The 19,219-nt window shown below is 41.3% G+C and overlaps 1 protein-coding gene across 1 annotated transcript in view; it reads left to right on the top strand.

Moving 5' to 3' along the window:
* The window catches only part of HECW1 (HECT, C2 and WW domain containing E3 ubiquitin protein ligase 1), a 445,911-nt gene that overhangs the window by 236,090 nt on the left and 190,602 nt on the right, over window positions 1-19,219 (top strand). Inside the window, exon 4 of the mRNA XM_061165645.1 lies at window positions 13,266-13,360. Within this exon, the coding sequence (XP_061021628.1) occupies window positions 13,266-13,360 (95 nt within the window). The remainder of the gene's footprint in view (window positions 1-13,265; window positions 13,361-19,219) is intronic.

Genomic DNA, 19,219 nt, shown 5'->3' with positions numbered 1-19,219 from the left:
TTTATAGAGAGGATAAGGAAGTTGGGAGGGTTGTAGTAAACAGAGAGTTCATGGCTTTTCATTGGCTGAATCCTTGCTAGAAAAGAAGAGGAGTCTTTCTTCCTTCCGCTGGACTCTGCTATCACCGCAGGGCATGAGTGCTCCCTCTTCTGGTCTCCCAACTCTATTTAATTTAGGTTTCTGTTTATTAATTTTTAGCAAAATCAACTGCAACTGAGAAACGCAGCAGCCAGTTCCATATGCAGCATGCCAGATGGCCTGGCATTTTCATATGTGCTTTGAATTACCACGTCTGATGTGCCAGGAAGCCAAAATGGTGGGTGGGTTCTCCTGGGGCCCAGAACTGAAGCTTTTGAGTGCAGAAGCCTAGGAAGACTAAAATTCTCCCCATAGAAAACCATGGTCATTCAGCACATCTGCAGCTGACCAAGTTAGCCCCAACTGAGCAACCAATTGGGAGAAACTTGAATGATGTCTCCTAGATTCCAAGGGAAATGGGTAGGGGTTGGCGGGGGTGGGGTGGGGAAGAGAGGTACCCTGAGAGGAAGTAAGAAGAGCTTTTTCCACTAGGATGTTCCTCTGTATTTCTTGCTGAGGAAGCCCACCACTGAGGAGTTCACCTTGTTGTGCAGCTCATTCACAAGATTAAAATATGGTTGTCTGTGTTACATAACTCTGGGAGAGCCTTTTCCATAGACTTCTGTGTGAGCAGTGTCCCTGGATTTGGTAACACTTCAGACCTGTTATTAAGTTCACAGTAATATCTGGTGACCACATATCAGAAATTATGTTCTGCCTCATACTGCCATTGCTAAGATCTGTGCATGGTCAAGGGTATATCCCTTTAGCCCAAAGGGTTACTGTACCCCTTCCAACCTCCAGAATAGCCATGGGCTTGAATTCTGCCCTGCTTCACCATAAAATTGCATTGTATCTCATGCCCCAATATCATAAAACCTGTACATCAATTAGATCTTCTAAAATACCCACAATCTGTGGCTCTTTCACATCCATCCAGTTTTGAAAAGTGATATTCAAAATCTTCTCCCTGACTATAAAGGATTCATTTGAAAGATTGCATCCCTCCCTCCACCTCCACCTCCACGCTTTCAAAAACCCTACCGTTCATACATCAGACCTATGCCCCAGTATGTCCTCATACCCCTTGGCACCACTAATCTGCATAAAGTTAACTAGTACCTAAGAAAATGACATACTTCCCAGAAAGATCTCTGGAACACCTCTGGAAGGTCAAGAGCTGACTCAAGACACATCGTCATCACAGGATATGGGGAAGGGTCTCCATATGGCCTTTGCCCTTCATGCTTCTGGCCCGTGCCCTTTCTGCCTTCTGGAGCTCTTCAGTATGTTGTCTGTCATTCTACAGCCTCCTGGTTTGTGTCCTATCTCCATTTCAGGGAACTCACTCCTCCACCATCCGACCAGCCATGACCCTCCCTTTCAGTTGGACTGAAATATAGAGGTCCACCCCAGTAATCCAGGATTAGGGATGAAAATATGTGACAGAGAAGGCACTCGACTTTGTGGTCTGTACTTGTCCTTGGAGGATCTGTTGGGACCCCTACCTGACCCTGAATGCCCCAGGGAGGCTCAGAGCCTGCTCAGCCCACTCCATCTAGGAGGGAAGACTCCTAAGAGTGCCTATAGCTGTGTGATCCTCTTTTTCCATTTTACGTGGTCTCCTCAGTACCAAGAGACAGAAGATTTTGGCTCACTCTTCTGATGTTTTCAGGATTCAGGGTTCAGCAAATGTCTGAGGGGAAATCAGCTGGTACTTGAGGCCTCCCGAGTTCTTCGCTCTGGCCCCACATGGCCACAGTCACTCTGCTGACTTCCCTGCCTCCAGGGCAAAGGGGCTGTAGGTAATCAGCTCGTCTCACCAGTACTCTCCCATCTGGAATTTTGAAGTCCTTGTTGCTTCCATTATTCCTCAGTTCTTTGACCATTCTGTTTTAAAATCAGCTTATCTGGTTAGCAGCAGAAGCATTGATCTGCTACAATTACTGTATCCTGGCAGGGAAAGGAAAGCTCTAATTGCCTTTTAGCAAACACTCTATGTGCAATGATCCCAGAGAACAGAAGCACTGTCTAGGGGGTGAGAATAACCAGCTCTGAAATAGGAAACAAAAGGCATTTATTGGATGATTTTTTTTTAGCTTGAATTTGGCCCTCTAATACCCCAAATAAGTATTTCTGTATAGTATCATTTCACATAATGATTTTTTTAATTGTTCTCCCACATTTTCTGTGTCACCATATTTAAAGCATTAACATAGGGTTTATGCTACTGTGCTAAGTAGGAAATTGGTCAAATAATATACACTTCTCCCTATAAAAAGGATATAGCAGTTAACTCAAAAAAGTTGCAGTTAAGCATTTTTTCATTCAAATAATCATAATTTATCTATTAGAGAAACATGATTGTATCAGAAGACAATTTTTATGTTGGGCAAATGTGGAGTGCTTAAAGATGCAAACATCTTCTGGGTTTAATCAAAATTTATCACCTTATTTTCTTCAGTTATTTTCAAATTTTGTACAAAGGTAATATAATCAGTCTGTAATACAGCATTCTAGATCATTTCTGGAAGTACAAGTCCAAGTAAGATTGTATCTCTACCAAATTACAAAATTTTGACAAATCAACATCATATTCTCTAATACAATAAGATGATTTTTTTCTGTAAGTGTCATGGATTAATGAGAATTTTACTTAAAAAGTATCATCTGAGAACCAAATAAAAACACCATGTCTTCCACAGCTGTTTATAGGAGAATGAAGTTTTTTCATACAATTTAATATGGCTTATACACTGATATAATGTTCTTCTTTGGAATGAGTTCTTGGATGCACGTTTCTGAGATTAGATGTAACAGGACAAGAGTGTGTAAAAGACAACTGCTTCATGTTGTTGTTAGTCTAAAATGAGGGGCTGCTGCTTGAGGCCTTTAAAATTCTTAGAGATCCAACAGGCAATATCAATTTTAAATTAAAATAACTTTTTCAATGTTACATCTTTATACATGTAGTAGAATCTGCAATGCTAGATGCCTTGTCAGTATATGCTAATTCCGTTAGTATAGTACAGTATACTATATTGTATAGTATATTACATAGTATATTGTATAGTATAGCCCTTCACCCTTCCTTTTATTTTAATAAAAAATAAGTCTTTCTCTAAGCTGCTCATTTATTAAAATTCCTTTAAGTCATATTTTAAAATAAATCAAGTACAAGTGAACATATTGCCATGTAAGATAGACTGGGAAGACCTCAGGTTTTATACCATTAGTGTTGATTATTTCTTTGTAAGAACTGTTCTTGCTATTTCCTCTTACTGAAGCTAAATGTTCTTCAGACTCAAAATTTAATTTATATCTCTTTATTCCACTGCTTCTTGATCTTTTTGAGCATTTGAAGGTATTGTACTTTCTATTACTCCTTCTAGATAACTACTGAGACTGATTCTTTCCTGGTGATTATAGCTTAAGTTAAAATTGCCTTTCCTGGATTTTGAGGATGTGGTTTACATCTGTCTCATGTCTGTTTTGCGAATGAGATATTAGTAGATTTTTTTTCCATTTATTAGTAGATTTAAGTTCATTCTTCTCACTGAAGAATGTTACTGCATAGATAACTTGGTTCCTTCTGCACAAATAAGTGATTCACAATGGAAGACATTCCGCTAATGCACTAATCCATATGTTTGTATAGTTCATCAATTGATCGCACTTCTGTTCATGCAGTGCAGGGCATTTCTGCACTGCAGATGTGGTGACATACGGATAGCTAAAACCTTGTTATGAAGTTCAAATATTTGTGGTGCTTCAACCTGTGCAATGTCTAGACCGCAATAGAAATAATCTCCTTATTCTTAAAGAATATTTTTACCAGTTGCAGACTTCTCTACTGACAGTTAGTTTGTTTCAGCACTTTGAAGCTATCATTCCTCAGTCTCCCTTTATTTCAGTTTCTAATGAGAAGTCATCTGTCAGTCTGACTGTTGCTCCTGTGAAGGTAATCTGCTTTCTTCATTGGCTGATGAAGTGAGCTTTTTTTCTTCTTTTTCGAACTTTTACAGTGATATCTGGATGCTGTGGTCTTTCTGGATTCATGGGGCTTTTTGTATCTATGAAAAGTGAAAGTGAAGGTCACTCAGTTGTGTCCAACTTTTTATGACCCCATGGACTTCACTGTCCATGGAATTCTCCAGGCCAGAATACTGGAGTGGGTAGACTATCCCTTCTCCAGGGCATCTCCCCAACCCAGGGATCGAACCCAGGTGTCCCACATCGCAGGCAGATTCTTTACCAGCTGGGCCACAAGGGAAGCCCAAGAATACTGGAGTGGATAGCCTATCCCTTCTCCAGCAGATCTTCCTGACCCAGGAATTGAACCAGGGTCTCCTGCATTGCAGGTGGATTCTTTACTAACTGAGCTATGAGGGAAGCTTTTGTATCTATAGCTTGATATCTTTCATAACTTTTAGAGAATTTTTAAAATTAATCTATTTTAATTGGAGGCTAATTACTTTACAGTATTGTGGTGGTTTTTGCCATACATTGACATGAATCAGCCCCAGGTGTAGCATCAATGTCTCTCCTCTCTTTTTTTTGGATTCCAGTTTACAGGCATTTTAGACCATATCCTAGTTTCTCATATGTTTCTTATTTGATTCTATATTTTATATCCTTTTTCTATGCATACCTCATTCTGGATTTTTTTTTATGACCTATGCTCCGGTTTCCTAAATTTTCTCTTGCATTTTGTTTAACCTACTTTAAACCTGAGTTTAAACACTGAGTACACTATTTCAAAATTGTAGTTTTATTGATCCAGAATTTTCTGTTTGGTTATTTTTCATAGACTTCATTCTTTGGAACATATTTTCAATCTTATCTTTTGTTTTTTCTGAATGCATTAAGTACATGATCATTAAAGCTGTGTATGGTAACGCCAATATCTGAAAACCCCATGAATCTGTTTATAGTGCCTTCTGTCTTTATTGGTATTTTTTTTACCAAGAGAAAAATACTCATCATGTGCCTGATCAATTTTAATTGAAAACGAGACAGTAAACTAAAACTTGTGGAGAGAATTTGAGGCTTAAAATGATTTGTTTTCCTCCTGTGAGGATTTGCATTTCCTTCTGAGCTGTATCTAGCAATTCAGAATAACCTCAATTGAATTTTAAGAGCTGAAACGATTTGAGGGGCTAGGGCTGGTATATTTCTCAACAGTCTATCTGTTCTCCTATTCAGGGTTCCAGTTTGGATCATGAGGACTTACCAGAGTCCTCCTCCTTAACAGGCTCTGAACGCTAAAGTTTTTATTCCCTTTTAGCTCTGAACGTCTGTCAGAAGTTCTTTTCACCGTTCCAGCCTCTCAGTGCATTTTTCTGGAATCAACACAGCCCCCAACAGGGATACAGCAACCCCGAATCCTGGGCGCATCTCCTAGTTTTCTTCTTCTGTATCTTATCTTCAATTTACCATTGTCTTGCTAGGTCTCTGATGTCCTCAGGTTAGGATTTCCACTTTTAGGAGGAAAAAATTTATTGGACTCCCAATAAAATTTGAGTTTGAGGTAAAGAATGGATGACTTTTATAATTTCTGTCCCATGTAATAATTGGAACAGACTTATACTGAGAACTTATTCTCTGTTTATCTGACACTCACACTTAGGTGGATATCTAGTGTTTTATCTGACAACCCTACTTCAGGCAGATTTATTTCCATATTTTTTCAGCTTGTCTAGATGTTCTTTGAATTACCTAGAACATCATTGCTGGAAGTGAAATTTCCCTTTTTCTAACTGGTCAGCAATCTTATGTTACTAAAAACAGTTTTAAAGACAAATCACCAAATGAAAATTAATGGTTTCTTAAATCCTAGCTGCCATGAACTACACGTGTGACCTTGTATAAGTGGCCTCATTTTTTGGCCTCATTTTCCTTAAATGTAAAATAGGAGTGATAGATAACATTTATTGAGGTCTTGTTATATGCCAAGCATTATATTAAGCCATGTTTTAAAAGGGTTAATAATAATTACCTCTACTTCATAGGGATTTTGTGAGAGCCAAATTAGAAAATAATTTTCTAATGAATCGTCTGATGCATTTTAAAAGCTAATTAACTATTAAGACCAATTTGTTATAAATTTTAAACTAAATTGAACATTATACAAATACTAGGGCTACTACTATCATTGCATGCTGATGTTTCAAGCTACAACAGGCCTACATGTGTCACTTCAGTCATGTCCAACTCTTTGTTACCCTATGGACTGTAGCCTGCCAGGCTCCTCTCTCCAGGCTAGAATACTGGAGTGGGTTGCTGCACCCTCCTCCTGGCCTACTAATCTCTAAAACGTAGAGAGGAAGAAAAGGAATAGTTTTCTTCTTTCTTTAAGTGATACTAAAAATGAAAGTCTGTACTTTTAAAATACATGCCTCCCAATAAAAACTATAGTTGTAAGCATCCATATTTGTAGAGGTAGAAACTTCAGTTTTATTCCACTTTGTGATGAGCTAGTCACTCCTGCCCAACTCTGAAAGTAAATCACATGCCAGGCAAAAATAGCCAAAATGTTATAAGGCGATCAATTTCACATCCACCATTAACCTATGAGTTTAGGATGTCATATTCCTCTGACAGGGGAAGAACTACACCCTTTGAGTGGAGCATGGACTGGATTTTGACTCCCTACTCACTGCTTGATTAGACAGCTTTAGGTAGGACATGCCTGAACAACTATACATGACAATCCTATTGAACATAAATCAATATACAGTGAAGAAGGGCAACATGTATGTGTTGGCTAGTTTGCACATACTAGGTTTCACACATTATTTCTCCTTTGCTCTGTACAACAGCCATACACGAAACAATGCATACAAAGCTGGCAATGGTCTCACCATTCTGCATTAAGACTAAGGCTCAGAGAGTCTATATAACTCATTCTGTTAATGATGGGCAAGTCAAGAATTGGACTTGCATATTTTTGATCCCACATTCCTACTCTTTCCTTAGATCACTTTTCCTTCCTAGACTTCTGTTACTCCATACATAATGAATCAAATAAACAACAAAATGGTTATAACAGAGATGCCTTGTGTTCAAACTTTGAGGGGATTTTAAAATTATTGTTATTTTTAACTAGAAAAGCAGAGAAAGATAGAACTTCACCCCCCTTAGATGAAGTATCTGAAAAAACAACCAACAGCCTTCTAATATTTCTTGGCCTTTGCACCTTGATACTTTTCTCAGAGGCAGCAATAATAGCAACAGTGTAACAATGTCTTTATGTTTGAATCTGTTCTAAAAGTCATGTAATAGTCAGTTTCAGTTCAGTTCAGTCGCTCAGTGGTGTCTGACTCTTTGCGATCCCATGAACTGCAGCACACCAGGCCTCCCTGTCTATCACCAACTCCCAGAGTCCACCCAAACCCATGTCCATTGAGTTGGTGATGCCATCCAACCGTCTCATCCTCCGTCTTCCCCTTCTCCTCCTGCCCTCAATCTTTCCCAGCATCAGGGTCTTTTCAAATGAGTCAGTTCTTCGCATCAGGTGGCCAGAGTTTTGGAGTTTCAGCTTCAACATCAGTCCTTCCAGTGAACACCCAGGACTGATCACCTTTAGGATGGATTGGTTGGGTCTCCTTGCAGTCCAGGGGACTCTCAAGAGTCTTCTCCAACCCCACAGTTCAAAAGTTAGGCCATAGGAAATTATCTATGAAGCATTAAGACCATTAGAATGTAATAGAGCACAACTGCACACAGACCTTAACCCATGGCTATTGCTGCCAGTGGTTACCCCCTCCACACATACCCTGTTATCAGGCAACAGTTAGTGCGAGGCCAGTAATGATCACTCAGTCATTGCTCCGGGCCAGGCCCCTCCCCCAAGTGAGCATCTCTCAATGTTGTTGTTTAGTCGCTTAGTCATGTCTGACTCTTCGAGACCGCATGAACTGGAGCCCACCAGGCTCCTCTGTCCATGGGATTTCCCAGGCAAGAAAACTAGAGTGAGTTGCCATTTCCTTCTCCAGGGGATCTTCCCAACCCAGGGGTCAAACCCACATCTCCTGCATTGCAGGCAGATTCTTTGCCACTGAACCACCTGGGAAGCCCAATTGTCAGTGAGCGACCATTAATAGTCCTTCTCAGCCGTTGGTTGGAACTGCAGTAGGGCCCTCTGCAGTAGGGCCCTCCCCAAAGTGAGCTGCTGTCAGTGAGCAGCCATTAGTGGCTCACTTAGCCAATGGTTGGTGCAGTGGTGGTCATCAGGCGGAGAGTGAGGTAAAAGGTGGGGATTGAGGTAGGAGATGGAGCCTTGGATCAGCAGGTGAACTGAGGGGCTCAGGGAACAGGCTGGGGGCTGTGTCCTGCAAAACTCCAGAGTCCTGGCCAAGGCCGTCTACTGGCCTTGGTCCAAGCCTTGAGGCAGCACTGAACCTCTCCCTCATCCTTGTCTCTGTGACCTAATGGCGGCAGCAGTCTGCCTGTGAAGTCAGTGGGACTTGGCCCTGGCTATTTGGGCAGCCTGAGGAGCCTGAGGGCCAGATGAGTTCTGGGTGCCTGGCTCCCTCAGTGATGACAGCTGGCACAGTCTGGGGACCTGGCCCTGAGGGAGCCTCCAGCTGAGATCTGCCTCCTCTTAGCCAGAATCTGGACCTCAGAAGGTGAAAGTTGTGCCTGGGGACCCCTCCCTTTCTTGTCAGAACAGAGAATTTGTTTGGTGGAGGTTTGCAGGGACGCTGTTACATGACCATGACCTGATCTCAAGAGCAAAGGATCTGACATCAAGAAGTGTGTAACAATTCACCATGCCCCTCCCTCACCTTTCCTAGAAAAGGGCTTTGCTGAAAGCTTTCAGGGAGTTTGGGGTTTTTAAGGGACAAGTCACCGTCTTCTTGCATGGCCCTCAGTAAACCCTTGTCTGCTCCAAACCCTGATGTTTTGGTAATGATTAGCTTTACTGTGTGTTGGGCACGTGAACTGGTATTTCGGTAATGAGGGCACTGTAGCTGCTCTTGGGTTAAGGAAGGCACTGGAGTCAGTCAAATGAAACCAATAGTTATCAGTCATTTTTCAACAGGCATTTCTTGAGAATTGCTGCATTACATGTCACTGGAAATATAAAGATAAGTAATACCTAGTCTCCTTCTCCTGGAAAAATTCAGTGTGGGGCTAATCAAACAGACCAGTTGAATGTAACTGTCACCAAAGTAGCATGGAATTTTGCAAGACAAAGCATACCACAAATCATCTGTATATGATACTGTTCATGTGTTTTAACAATTGTAGGTAACTTCTCTATAGAGCCCATCTCAAACTGTTATTCAGTCGTTCAGTCGTGTCTGACTCTTTGAGACCCCATGGACTGCAGCATGCCAGGCTTCCCTGTCCTTCACTCTCTCCCGAAGTTTGCTCAGACTCATGTCCATTGACTTGATGATGCTGTCCAACCATCTCGTCCTCTGTCACCTCCTCCTTCTGCCCTCAATTTTCTCAGCATCAGGTTGTTTTCCAGTGAGCCAGCTCTTTGCATCAGGTGGCCAAAGTATTGGAGCTTCAGCATCAATCCTTCCAATGAGTATTCAGGGTTGATTCCCTTTAGGATTGACTGTTTTGATCTCCTTGCTGTCCAAGGGACTCTCAAGAATCTTCTCCAGCACCACAGTTTGAAAGCATCAGTTCTTTGGTGCTCAGCCTTCTTTATGGTCCAGCTCTCACATCCAAAAAACAATTGAGTATCTCTTTCAAGTTTGAATAGGAAATCATTTTAAACAGCAGGGGCTATTTAGGTTAAATAAAAGGAAAATCCATTAGTAAATTAAGTTGCTGAATACTGGAATCTTAAAAAAAATTTGCCAGCAGTTTTTCAGAAAACAATCATAATACTTTGAAGGTTTCCATGAATTCTTGGCTCTCAACATGCACTGACCCTCTCACCTAGCAGTAGGATTCAATAAAAGATTGTATATAGTTTCCCTGACCTTTTTATGTGAAAACGTTGGAATAATTTACTTTGAAAGGAAAGCTAGTAGTGCCTTTCCGGGATACCTGCTATATAAAATTTTCTTCCACACAACTAAACTTGAAGTGAAGCCTTTTGGCTCCTCCATGCCCATCTCTGGCATTTACAGGCAGAGTAACTCATATTCTGAACTATAGTGACTCACTGTGGTTACCTGGTTCACTGCTCAGGGTGCCTCCATGATCCCTTGTCGTCATTGTTCAGTTACTCAGTCATGTCCCACTCTTTGCAAACCCATGGACTGCAGCACGCCAGGCTTCCCTGTCCTTCACCATCTCCTGGAGTTTGCTCAAACTCATGTCCATTGAGTCAGTGATGCCATCCAACCATCTCATCCTCTGTTGTCCCCTTCTCCTGCTTTAAATCTTTTCCAGCATTAGAGTCTTTTCCAATGAGCTGGCTCTTCACGTCAGGTGGCCAAAATATCGGAGCTTCAGCATCAGTCCTTCCAATGAATATTCAGGACTGATTTCCTTTAGGATTGACTGGTTTGATCTCCTTATAGTCCAAGGGACTCTTTTTTTTTTTTTTTTTCAATTATTTTTATTAGCTGGAGGCTAATTACTTCACAACATTGCAGTGGGTTTTGTCATACATTGACATGAATCAGCCATGGAGTTACATGTGTTCCCCATCCTGATCCCCCCTCCCAACTCCCTCTCCACCCGATTCCTCTGGGTCTACCCGGTGCACCAGGCCCGAGCACTTGTCTCATGCATCCCACCTGGGCTGGTGATCTGTTTCACTATAGATAATATACATGCTGTTCTCTCGAAACATCCCACCCTCGCCTTCTCCCACAGAGTCCAAAAGTCTGTTCTGTACATCTGTGTCTCTTTTTCTGTTTTGCATATAGGGTTATCATTACCATCTAGTCCAAGGGACTCTTAGGAGTCTTCTCCAGCACCACAGTTTGAAGGGATCAATTCTTTGATGCTCAGCCTTTTTTATTGTCCAGCTTTCACATCTGTACATGACTACTGGAAAAACCATAGCTTTGACTATATGGACCTTTGTAGGCAAAGTAAAGTCTCTGCTTTTTAATACACTGTCTAGGTGTGTCATTGCTTTCCTTCCAAAGAGTAAGCATCTTTTAATATCATGGCTGCAGTCACCGTCCACAGTGATTTTTGAGCCCAAGAAAATACCTGCCTCTCAGGCTAAAACAGTAATATTGACTTAACCAAAAAGTTTGTTGAGGTTTTTCTGCTACTGGGATGTGTAGACCTATAGATCTCTGTGTGTATACCTTATGTGGGGTGCCTTGGAGAATATGGAACTAAGTTATAAGATTGTCCACCAAGAGCTTAAAAGGCAATCAACAGATATGCAAAATCACTGCACTGCAAGAATGAAGAAGAAAGGAAATTTAAAATATTGGTATTTTAAAGTAAAGTAAGAATATGTCTACAAAAGGTAAACATATGGCAGTGGGAAATCTTAACAACTGCAGTTCAGTGGATTAAAAAACAACTAAATACACATGACTAATTAAAATTTGATTAAAAACCTTTAATCTCACTAGTAATCAAATAGAATAAAAATGAGATGCTATTTTAAGCTTATATATAATTGATAATATTCAATGTTAGCAAGGATTAAAAAGTTGATCAGAGTTATATACAGTGCTTTGTAGAAAGCAATTTGGCCACAGAAAGGGAGAATCCTTAAGTAGTCCTACCTTCTAAGGAAGAATATTGCAATTCTCATATGCTTTATATGTTATATTAAAAGAAGCTTTTCTATATCATCTAGGTTTAGGTTCAGCTACATATACTAGAAATCCCCAAATAACAATGGCAAACAGCGTAAATGTGATCTGCAAGGGAGGCTACAAAACGTTCTTTAGCTGGGCATTACTACCCAAAATAAAACTAAAATTCAATCATTAAGGAGGAAAGGGAGAATGAGTGTTGGTAGATAAGTAGCAATTTTTGCTCCATTATCCTAGAGAACAAACTTGAATTTAAAACTAATTTTCAAAAAGGCATTAATTTTAAGGGAAAATCCCAGATTTCCAAGATGAGGAAAATATTTTCAAGTTACAAATTGATTCAGATTCCATAGAACAAGGAATGTTATCTACAAAGCTTTGAATTGATGGTTGATGTTTAATCGCTAGATCGTGTCCAACTCCTTGTGACCTCATGGGCTACTACACACCAGGCTTCCCTGTCCTTTACTACCTCCCAGAGTTTGCTCAAACCCATGTCCATTGAGTGGGTGATGCCATCCAACCGTCTCATCCTCTGTCACCTCCTTCTCATCTGGCCCTCAATCTTGCCCAGCATCAGGGTCTTAGATGGTTGAACATGCTTTATTAATAATTTACTTTAAAAAGCAAAAGGTGTTATTATGTGAAGTGTATACACTCAAGTATGCAAAACACACTCTTAAAAGTGTTTTTTATACTTTACTTCATTGTCCATATTTTCCATAATCAACATATTAAAATGAATGCTAAGATAATTGTAGACATTATTTTTAAATACATTGTAATGAAGACAAATTCCCAGATTTGAGAAACAAGAACTCAAATTGGGAGAGTCCTCATGTTGTTCCAGACAAAGTTAATATAAGGGACTAAGACAAAGCCCAATAAATTTTTCAAATTTAAAAAGAAAAAAACCCTATTAACAGTAAATTGGGAAAAGCAGGTCACCTTCCAATGAACCAAACTCAAGTTGGCTACAGATTTTGTCCTCTACAAAATAAAATGCCAAAAAGTTATGGAGTTTCCACATGATTATCTAGTCATCATCATCAGAAAATATGCCTCTCTTCTGTGTATTTCAATAATTTCTCAAAGTCTTCCTTCAAATTACCAAGATACTAATCACAATGAATTCAATAAGAGAAAATGATAGAAGAAACAGACTGGCAATAATCACCAAATCACCTAAAATCTTAAGACTGAGGGTTTAAAAACAATAACTTCTAATGGGATAGGATGAATGCTGAGAAGTCTAAATGATAGGTTTAACTTGGGTTCAAAAACACTAAAAACAAAACAAATTTTGATGATACACATTCAGAAAAAAGTTGGACCACGTGGCCACAAGTGAAGTGAGGCTGTCAGGGGTGGCAGCCTGGATGGGAGGAATTGGGTGGCAGTTCCTGGGGGTGTCCTTTCTAGCTCTGGCCTTTTCTTCCAGGGTTACACCCTGCTTCTCAGTCCCATTTTATTTTTGTCTTTCAGCTGAAACTAAGATCTGCTTCAAATACTACCATGGAGTGAGTGGAGCCTTGCGAGCCACCACCCCCAGTGTCACTGTCAAAAACTCGGCAGCTCCTGTAAGTCCTGTGTCCTCCTCTTTTGTCCTCTTAGAACTAACTCTGGTGCTTCTTTACTTTGCTATTCTGTTCTTATGTTTTAATGTGTGTGTGCTGAGGGTGGGGAATCTCCACCCAAATATGGAGATATATTGATAGATTATGAATGGGTAGAGGAGACACATCTCAAAATCATGCGGTGAAATGAGATCCCAAGTAAACTTACTTATCAGAATGCATACATCCTGCTTTTTGTTAGAGAAATATCAGGCTTCATTAGATAACCAGATGTTTCTAACAGATTCACACATAATTGGGCTTCCCAGATGTCACTAGTGATAAAGAACCCACCTGCCAACAGAGGAGACATAAGAGATGCAGGTTCAATCCCTGGGTCAGGAACATCCCCTTGAAGAGGATATGGCAACCCGCTCCAGTATTCTTGCCTGGAGAATCCCATGGACAGAGAAGCCTGGCGGACTACAGTCTGTAGAGTCGCAAAGAGTCGGACACACCTAAAGTGACTTAACACGCATGCGTAATTGCAGTGAATAAAAGTCTCTCTTAGGAATACATTTTAAAAATTCCTTGATATTAAATATTTAAATTACTGTATGTTTACACATTTTTTAGGCTTAAGGTAAATTTCTGGGATAGAATTTAAAGTTTAGACTGATTTTAGTCATAGGATTATAAAATGATAGGCCTAGAAAAGACTAGAATCTCTTGTCCTTTTCTTCTTTTCTTTATATAAATGAGAAAAGTGTAATTTTCCTGAGGAATTTAAGTAATATACCTAGGGTCACACACTTAGTGAGTTGCAGATTGGAGATTTAAATCACACTGTCTGTTTCCTACTTGGTGGCTCTGCTGAGTACTATGGTGATAAATGCTCTCTTTTCCTAAATTACAGTCTGGTTTTATCTTTGTTGATGCTTCTTACCTTTGTTCTCAGTTCATCAGATGAGGCTAACTGAAATCTTACAAATGGCATTCTCTTTCCTTTCATGTAAATTAGAAATGACTGACTGGGGAAAGTTGAACAGAAACCACTGAGGACTTTGTAAGTAGTGTATCACTTTTACTTACTGGTGTAAGTAAAAAAAGATTTGAGGATTTTTTCCCTATGTAAAAAGAGAGAGAGAGAAATTGAATGAGAAATGAAATAAGAATGATTTAGAAAGAACCTCAGCTCTAAAACACACCATTTGCTGTTTCACAAATCATTTCTTCCATGTGCTAAGGATGATTGCATTGAGTCCTCAGTGGGAGCAGTGAGACAAACAGGCTTGAGAACCAGGAGTCCGTCTGCCTCCATCCTGGCAGGTGGAGCAGAACTGGACTTGGGCTGGAGCAGGAGGAGGCTGGGGGTGGCCAGGGCTTTCCAGGGCTTCCCATGAGGGGACACACAGTAGGCGGGGCAGGGAGAAGAGAAGGAGGGACCAGCTACACTGTTCACTGGCTCCACCATTTCTCCCTACACTCACCCTGTCTACTTATATGTGATGTCTGTCACTTTATGGGGTGGGTCACAACTCTTAAGTGTGATAATCTGAGGACATATCCCCAGAGTGGTCAGCCCGACTTCCAGGCCCATTTGTAAGGACCATCCCCCAAAGAAGGGAGCCGATTGTCCAGGCAGGAGGGGCAACAGAATAGAAGCAGTGAAACTGGAGCTGAATATCGAGGTGGACAAAGCAAGAAGGCTTTCAACACACAACAGAGAAGGAAGAGGCTGAAGGCAGAGGCTAGCTGATTCAGCCTCCAGACAGGCTTGGCCAGTTTTCGCCACAGCACAGCGAGTCAAGTGATGGGGCAGCTTCTCCCAGGCACCTGAATTCCTCAGCCAAGATGGGCCTTGCCCAGGGATGGGACTGGCCTGCCAGCTCAAGGCTGGAATGGGAGAGGAGAACTCCTCACCTTCTGCTCAGGTGGGCTGCTATGGGTGTGTCCAGCCCTGGAGTTCCAGTGAATTCTTATCTTCGGGGAAGTCCTTTTTGGAGGAAGCTCTCTGGGGCATTTGGCTTCTCTGAACTCAGCCTACTGGGGACTCCAGCTTTAACCTGCTCCTCAGACTAAGGCAAAATGTGGTAGACATCATCAGAGAGGTATACGACCTAAGCCTAAAAAAATACAAGGTGCCAGGTACCCGGGAAACTGCCTAAGGTTACACTAAGGAAAAGCCCTCTTTGAGATGAGATCAGTTTGTCACCTGGCTTAGGCTTTCCAGGGGATGTGGCATCAGAGACATGGGCTTAGGTCTGAGGAGAGGAAACATCAGGTTGTTTGACAGGCAGGTTAAGAAGCTGGCCTGCTTCTGAGTCGGCACTGACCCCACCGCGTTACTCCATGTGTGCTCCCGTGGCTTATGCTTAAAATGCAGACATCTGGAAACACTCTGACATGTTCCCGCTGTCCTGTTATCTTCTCCTAAGTGATTTCTTGTATAAATCAGTAGACACTTGGGTTGACACTTTAATGTACTTTCCATACACAGCTTTTGTTTCTTTTCTTGATCCGAGAGCCTGACCTCCAAGCCCATGTGATGCCAGGAGTGGAGAGTAATCTTCCCACTGCCTCGTCAGTGATGAGTCCTATGGCAGAAGGGAGGATGCATTTTCTTACAAGACAGCCTTTTAAAGTGCAGTTGGATTTTGCGATAGTTAAACTCCTGGTGGCCTTTATTATTCTGTACCATGCTTTACTTGTATTGTTCTAATTGATTCATGGCACATTGGTGAGACAGTGGGGAAGTGTCTTTTTGGTTAAGTGACTGTTGGCCATGTGGTCGTGGAGCTGAATTTAATCTAGCCTTTGCTTTCTGAACTCAGTTTAGTTTTTGAACTTTGCCTTTGCATTTGGTCTGTGGACTTAAGCTCACTGTTTCTAAAGGGAAGTGCTAGTCAATCTTTCTAAAATCAGCTTGTCAATAAACTCTGAGTATCCATTTTTAAACTGAGGATTGCTGGTGCTGCCCTGATCTCATGAAGAGTTGTTTCTCTATGGCCATTCTATCACGTCCCAGTTGTGGCGGCTATAAGTCCAAATCAAGGTGTTCACAGGGTTGGTTTCTTTTGATGCCTCTCTTCTTGGCTTGCAGACCACTGTCTTCTCATTGTGTACAAAAATGGCCTTTTCTCTATGTGCCTGAGTCCTTGGCATCTCTTCTTGTTCTTATAAGGACACCAGTCCTATTGGATCAGGACCCAACTCTAAAGACCTCATTTAACCTTAATTACCTCTCTAAAGGCACGGTCTCCAAATACAGGGAGTTAGGATTTAAACAAATGAATTTGGTGGGGGGACACAAGTCAGTCCATAACAGAGACCCACTGTCTCCTTGGGCTGACTTGACAAAGTCTATCCCAGCCATCTGCTGCACAGTCCTTGTGCCCCAGCAATAATAGTCCATCTGTCTATCTGTTAACTGTGATTACACACACACACACACACACACACACACACACACTCGCTTCCCAGGTGACTCTAGTGGTATAAAAAAGGAACAAAAAACAGCTGCCAATGCAGGAGACGTAAGAGATGCTGGTTCAGTCCCTGGTTCAGGAAGATCCCTGGGAGGAGGGCATGGCAACCCACTCCAGTATTCTTGCCTGGAGAATCCCGTGGACAGAGGAGCCTGGTAGGCTACAGTTCACTGGGTCACAAAGAATCAGACACAACTGAAGCAGCTTAGCACACATGCAGGCATATATACACATATGTATATATTCAGTTATATATATTGTTTTTATTTACACGAACTTGATCATTTCTACACAATCCAATAAACCAACTTTATACTCATCTATTATAATACTAACCATGAAACACTAGAGATTTTTAGAATGAGGACCAAAATAAGTATAAATGAGGACCAAAATTTTTAACATTTAAAAAATACACAAATAATATACCTTCCTTGGAAATACTTATAAACAAAGAGGAAAATATCACTTGTAATTCCACCACTCAAAAGAGCCTCAGGAACTTGTCAAAAAGAAGGGCTTTTGATTGCCTCTGGCCTTGGAGGCGGCTTTTGGAGTAAGATTAACAAGTGTCCTGGGGAGAGGGTGGCCAGCCAGCCCCTGGGCTCCACGGGCCTCAGAGCCAGTCAGCACTGTGGCTTTTACACAGGAGGTGCCCGATAAATGGCCGTCAGGTTGATGAAAGTCTAGCCAAAAACATTCTGGTTTTCAAATTCTAAATGGCCTTTCTATAAAAAGTTTGCTTTTTATTTTTAACATTTCACTGAGGGATAAGAAATCTCAAATTATAAAGATGCTGACTCCAGATTTGCACCCTTCAACTCAAGTGTTCAACTCAGAGGTCACACTCTGGGAAAAGCACTCCTTCAGGGAAAGAGTCTGAGAGAAAGGAAGTAAATTAAATCTGACCGATGAGCAGAGTGAATGAAGGCAGTGTGTTGAGCATCCAGTAGGTTAGAGATACCTGGGATTGGCAAGGAGGGTCCAGGTTCTCCCCTACTTCAAGCAGGAAAATAACCCCCAGCCCCCACTGGTTGAGATGCTGGCCAGAGAGAGAAGCACAACCCAGGTGGTCTCCTCCACCACCCAGAGGGCTGCCTTCCGTTACACTGGCCACTGTTCAGACGTCATTAAAAGTTCCGTGGTTATCCTGTACAACAAACTGACATCAGGGCATTTGCCTTTCTTGGTCTATGCAGGAAGCAAAGTTCAGGTTGATGAACAGGCAGATTAACTCTACTGTTTTAATTTCTTTGGTTCAAAATGCATGATCTGCAAGACTGACCTGAGGAGCCGAGCCCTTAAATGTGCTTACTCCAAGGTTTGTTTCTCCCCCTGCCCCTCACAATAATTAATCTTGGGTCTAGTAGATCATTAGGTCTGACCCCTTTCAACCACCTGAACTGAGCCCAGGATTTAAGGTTGCCTATTGGGCTGACTGGGGAGGGAGACAGGATCCCCACTTTTAGATTAGGGTTCTTCTCCAGGGCTTTTTCATTAAGGAGTCCCAAAACTCAGAAGCCAATCCTTGCATCTTAATCACAGAGATAAATCTTTTTTCTCCTCTGAAGTTTGCCTATGTTGCTCTTAACAGAGGTAGCAGAAGCCCTTAAATGAGTAAAGTCCTCAGGCATGTGAGGGTGTAAAGGCTCTGTCTGTGCTCAGCCAAGGGTAAGTCAGAATTATCAGGCAGCGTTAGGATTGAGAGCAGAGTCTGACCCTTAGAGTTTTCTTACACCTCCCCCAGGGCTGTGGGCAGTTTCCCTGCCCACGTTCTTGACCGCAACTAACTTTGATGAAAATGGCTGCTCTGTCAGAACCTAAAGAGGACTGCATTTCAGAGGAGGTTAGTATAATCTTAGCACTAATTCTTCAGTTTATGGGTTCAGGTATTTGTGCACCCAAATAGATGCATGTGCACATAGCCACTACCGGGTTACTTTAAAGAACTCCCTGAGTTTCATGGGAACCTCTTTAATTTTTCAGCCAACTATATAGTTTGTGTGTGTTACACTTTCAAATGACAAAAAAAAAAAAAAAAAAAACTATTGCTTGCTTAAAATTGTCAACATTAACCTAATATTTTTTTCTTAATCTATTTGAAAATATTATTCTCTTTTCTTCTTAGACCCTTTCTAGCAATTTGTAAGTTTCTATAATTGCCTTTTTCTAAAGGCTTAGCCGAAATGAGGTGATTTTGCCTTCTTAGGGTATAATGACTACTGCTGAGGAAAAATAAGGAGGTTTTCTCAACCGGGAGACTAACATGTCAAAGAGTTGTTTATTACCAGAAACAACCATGCGGTTTATGGGTAGAGTTCTCTCAGATAACCTGCCTTAGGAAGATTCTGCATTATGCCCTCAGACATCCCAAATTTGCCTTGTTGAAACACTT

This window comes from Dama dama, chromosome 18 (assembly GCF_033118175.1).
Source record: "Dama dama isolate Ldn47 chromosome 18, ASM3311817v1, whole genome shotgun sequence".
NCBI lineage: Eukaryota > Metazoa > Chordata > Mammalia > Artiodactyla > Cervidae > Dama > Dama dama.
This window is presented reverse-complemented; position numbering and strand designations above follow the sequence as displayed.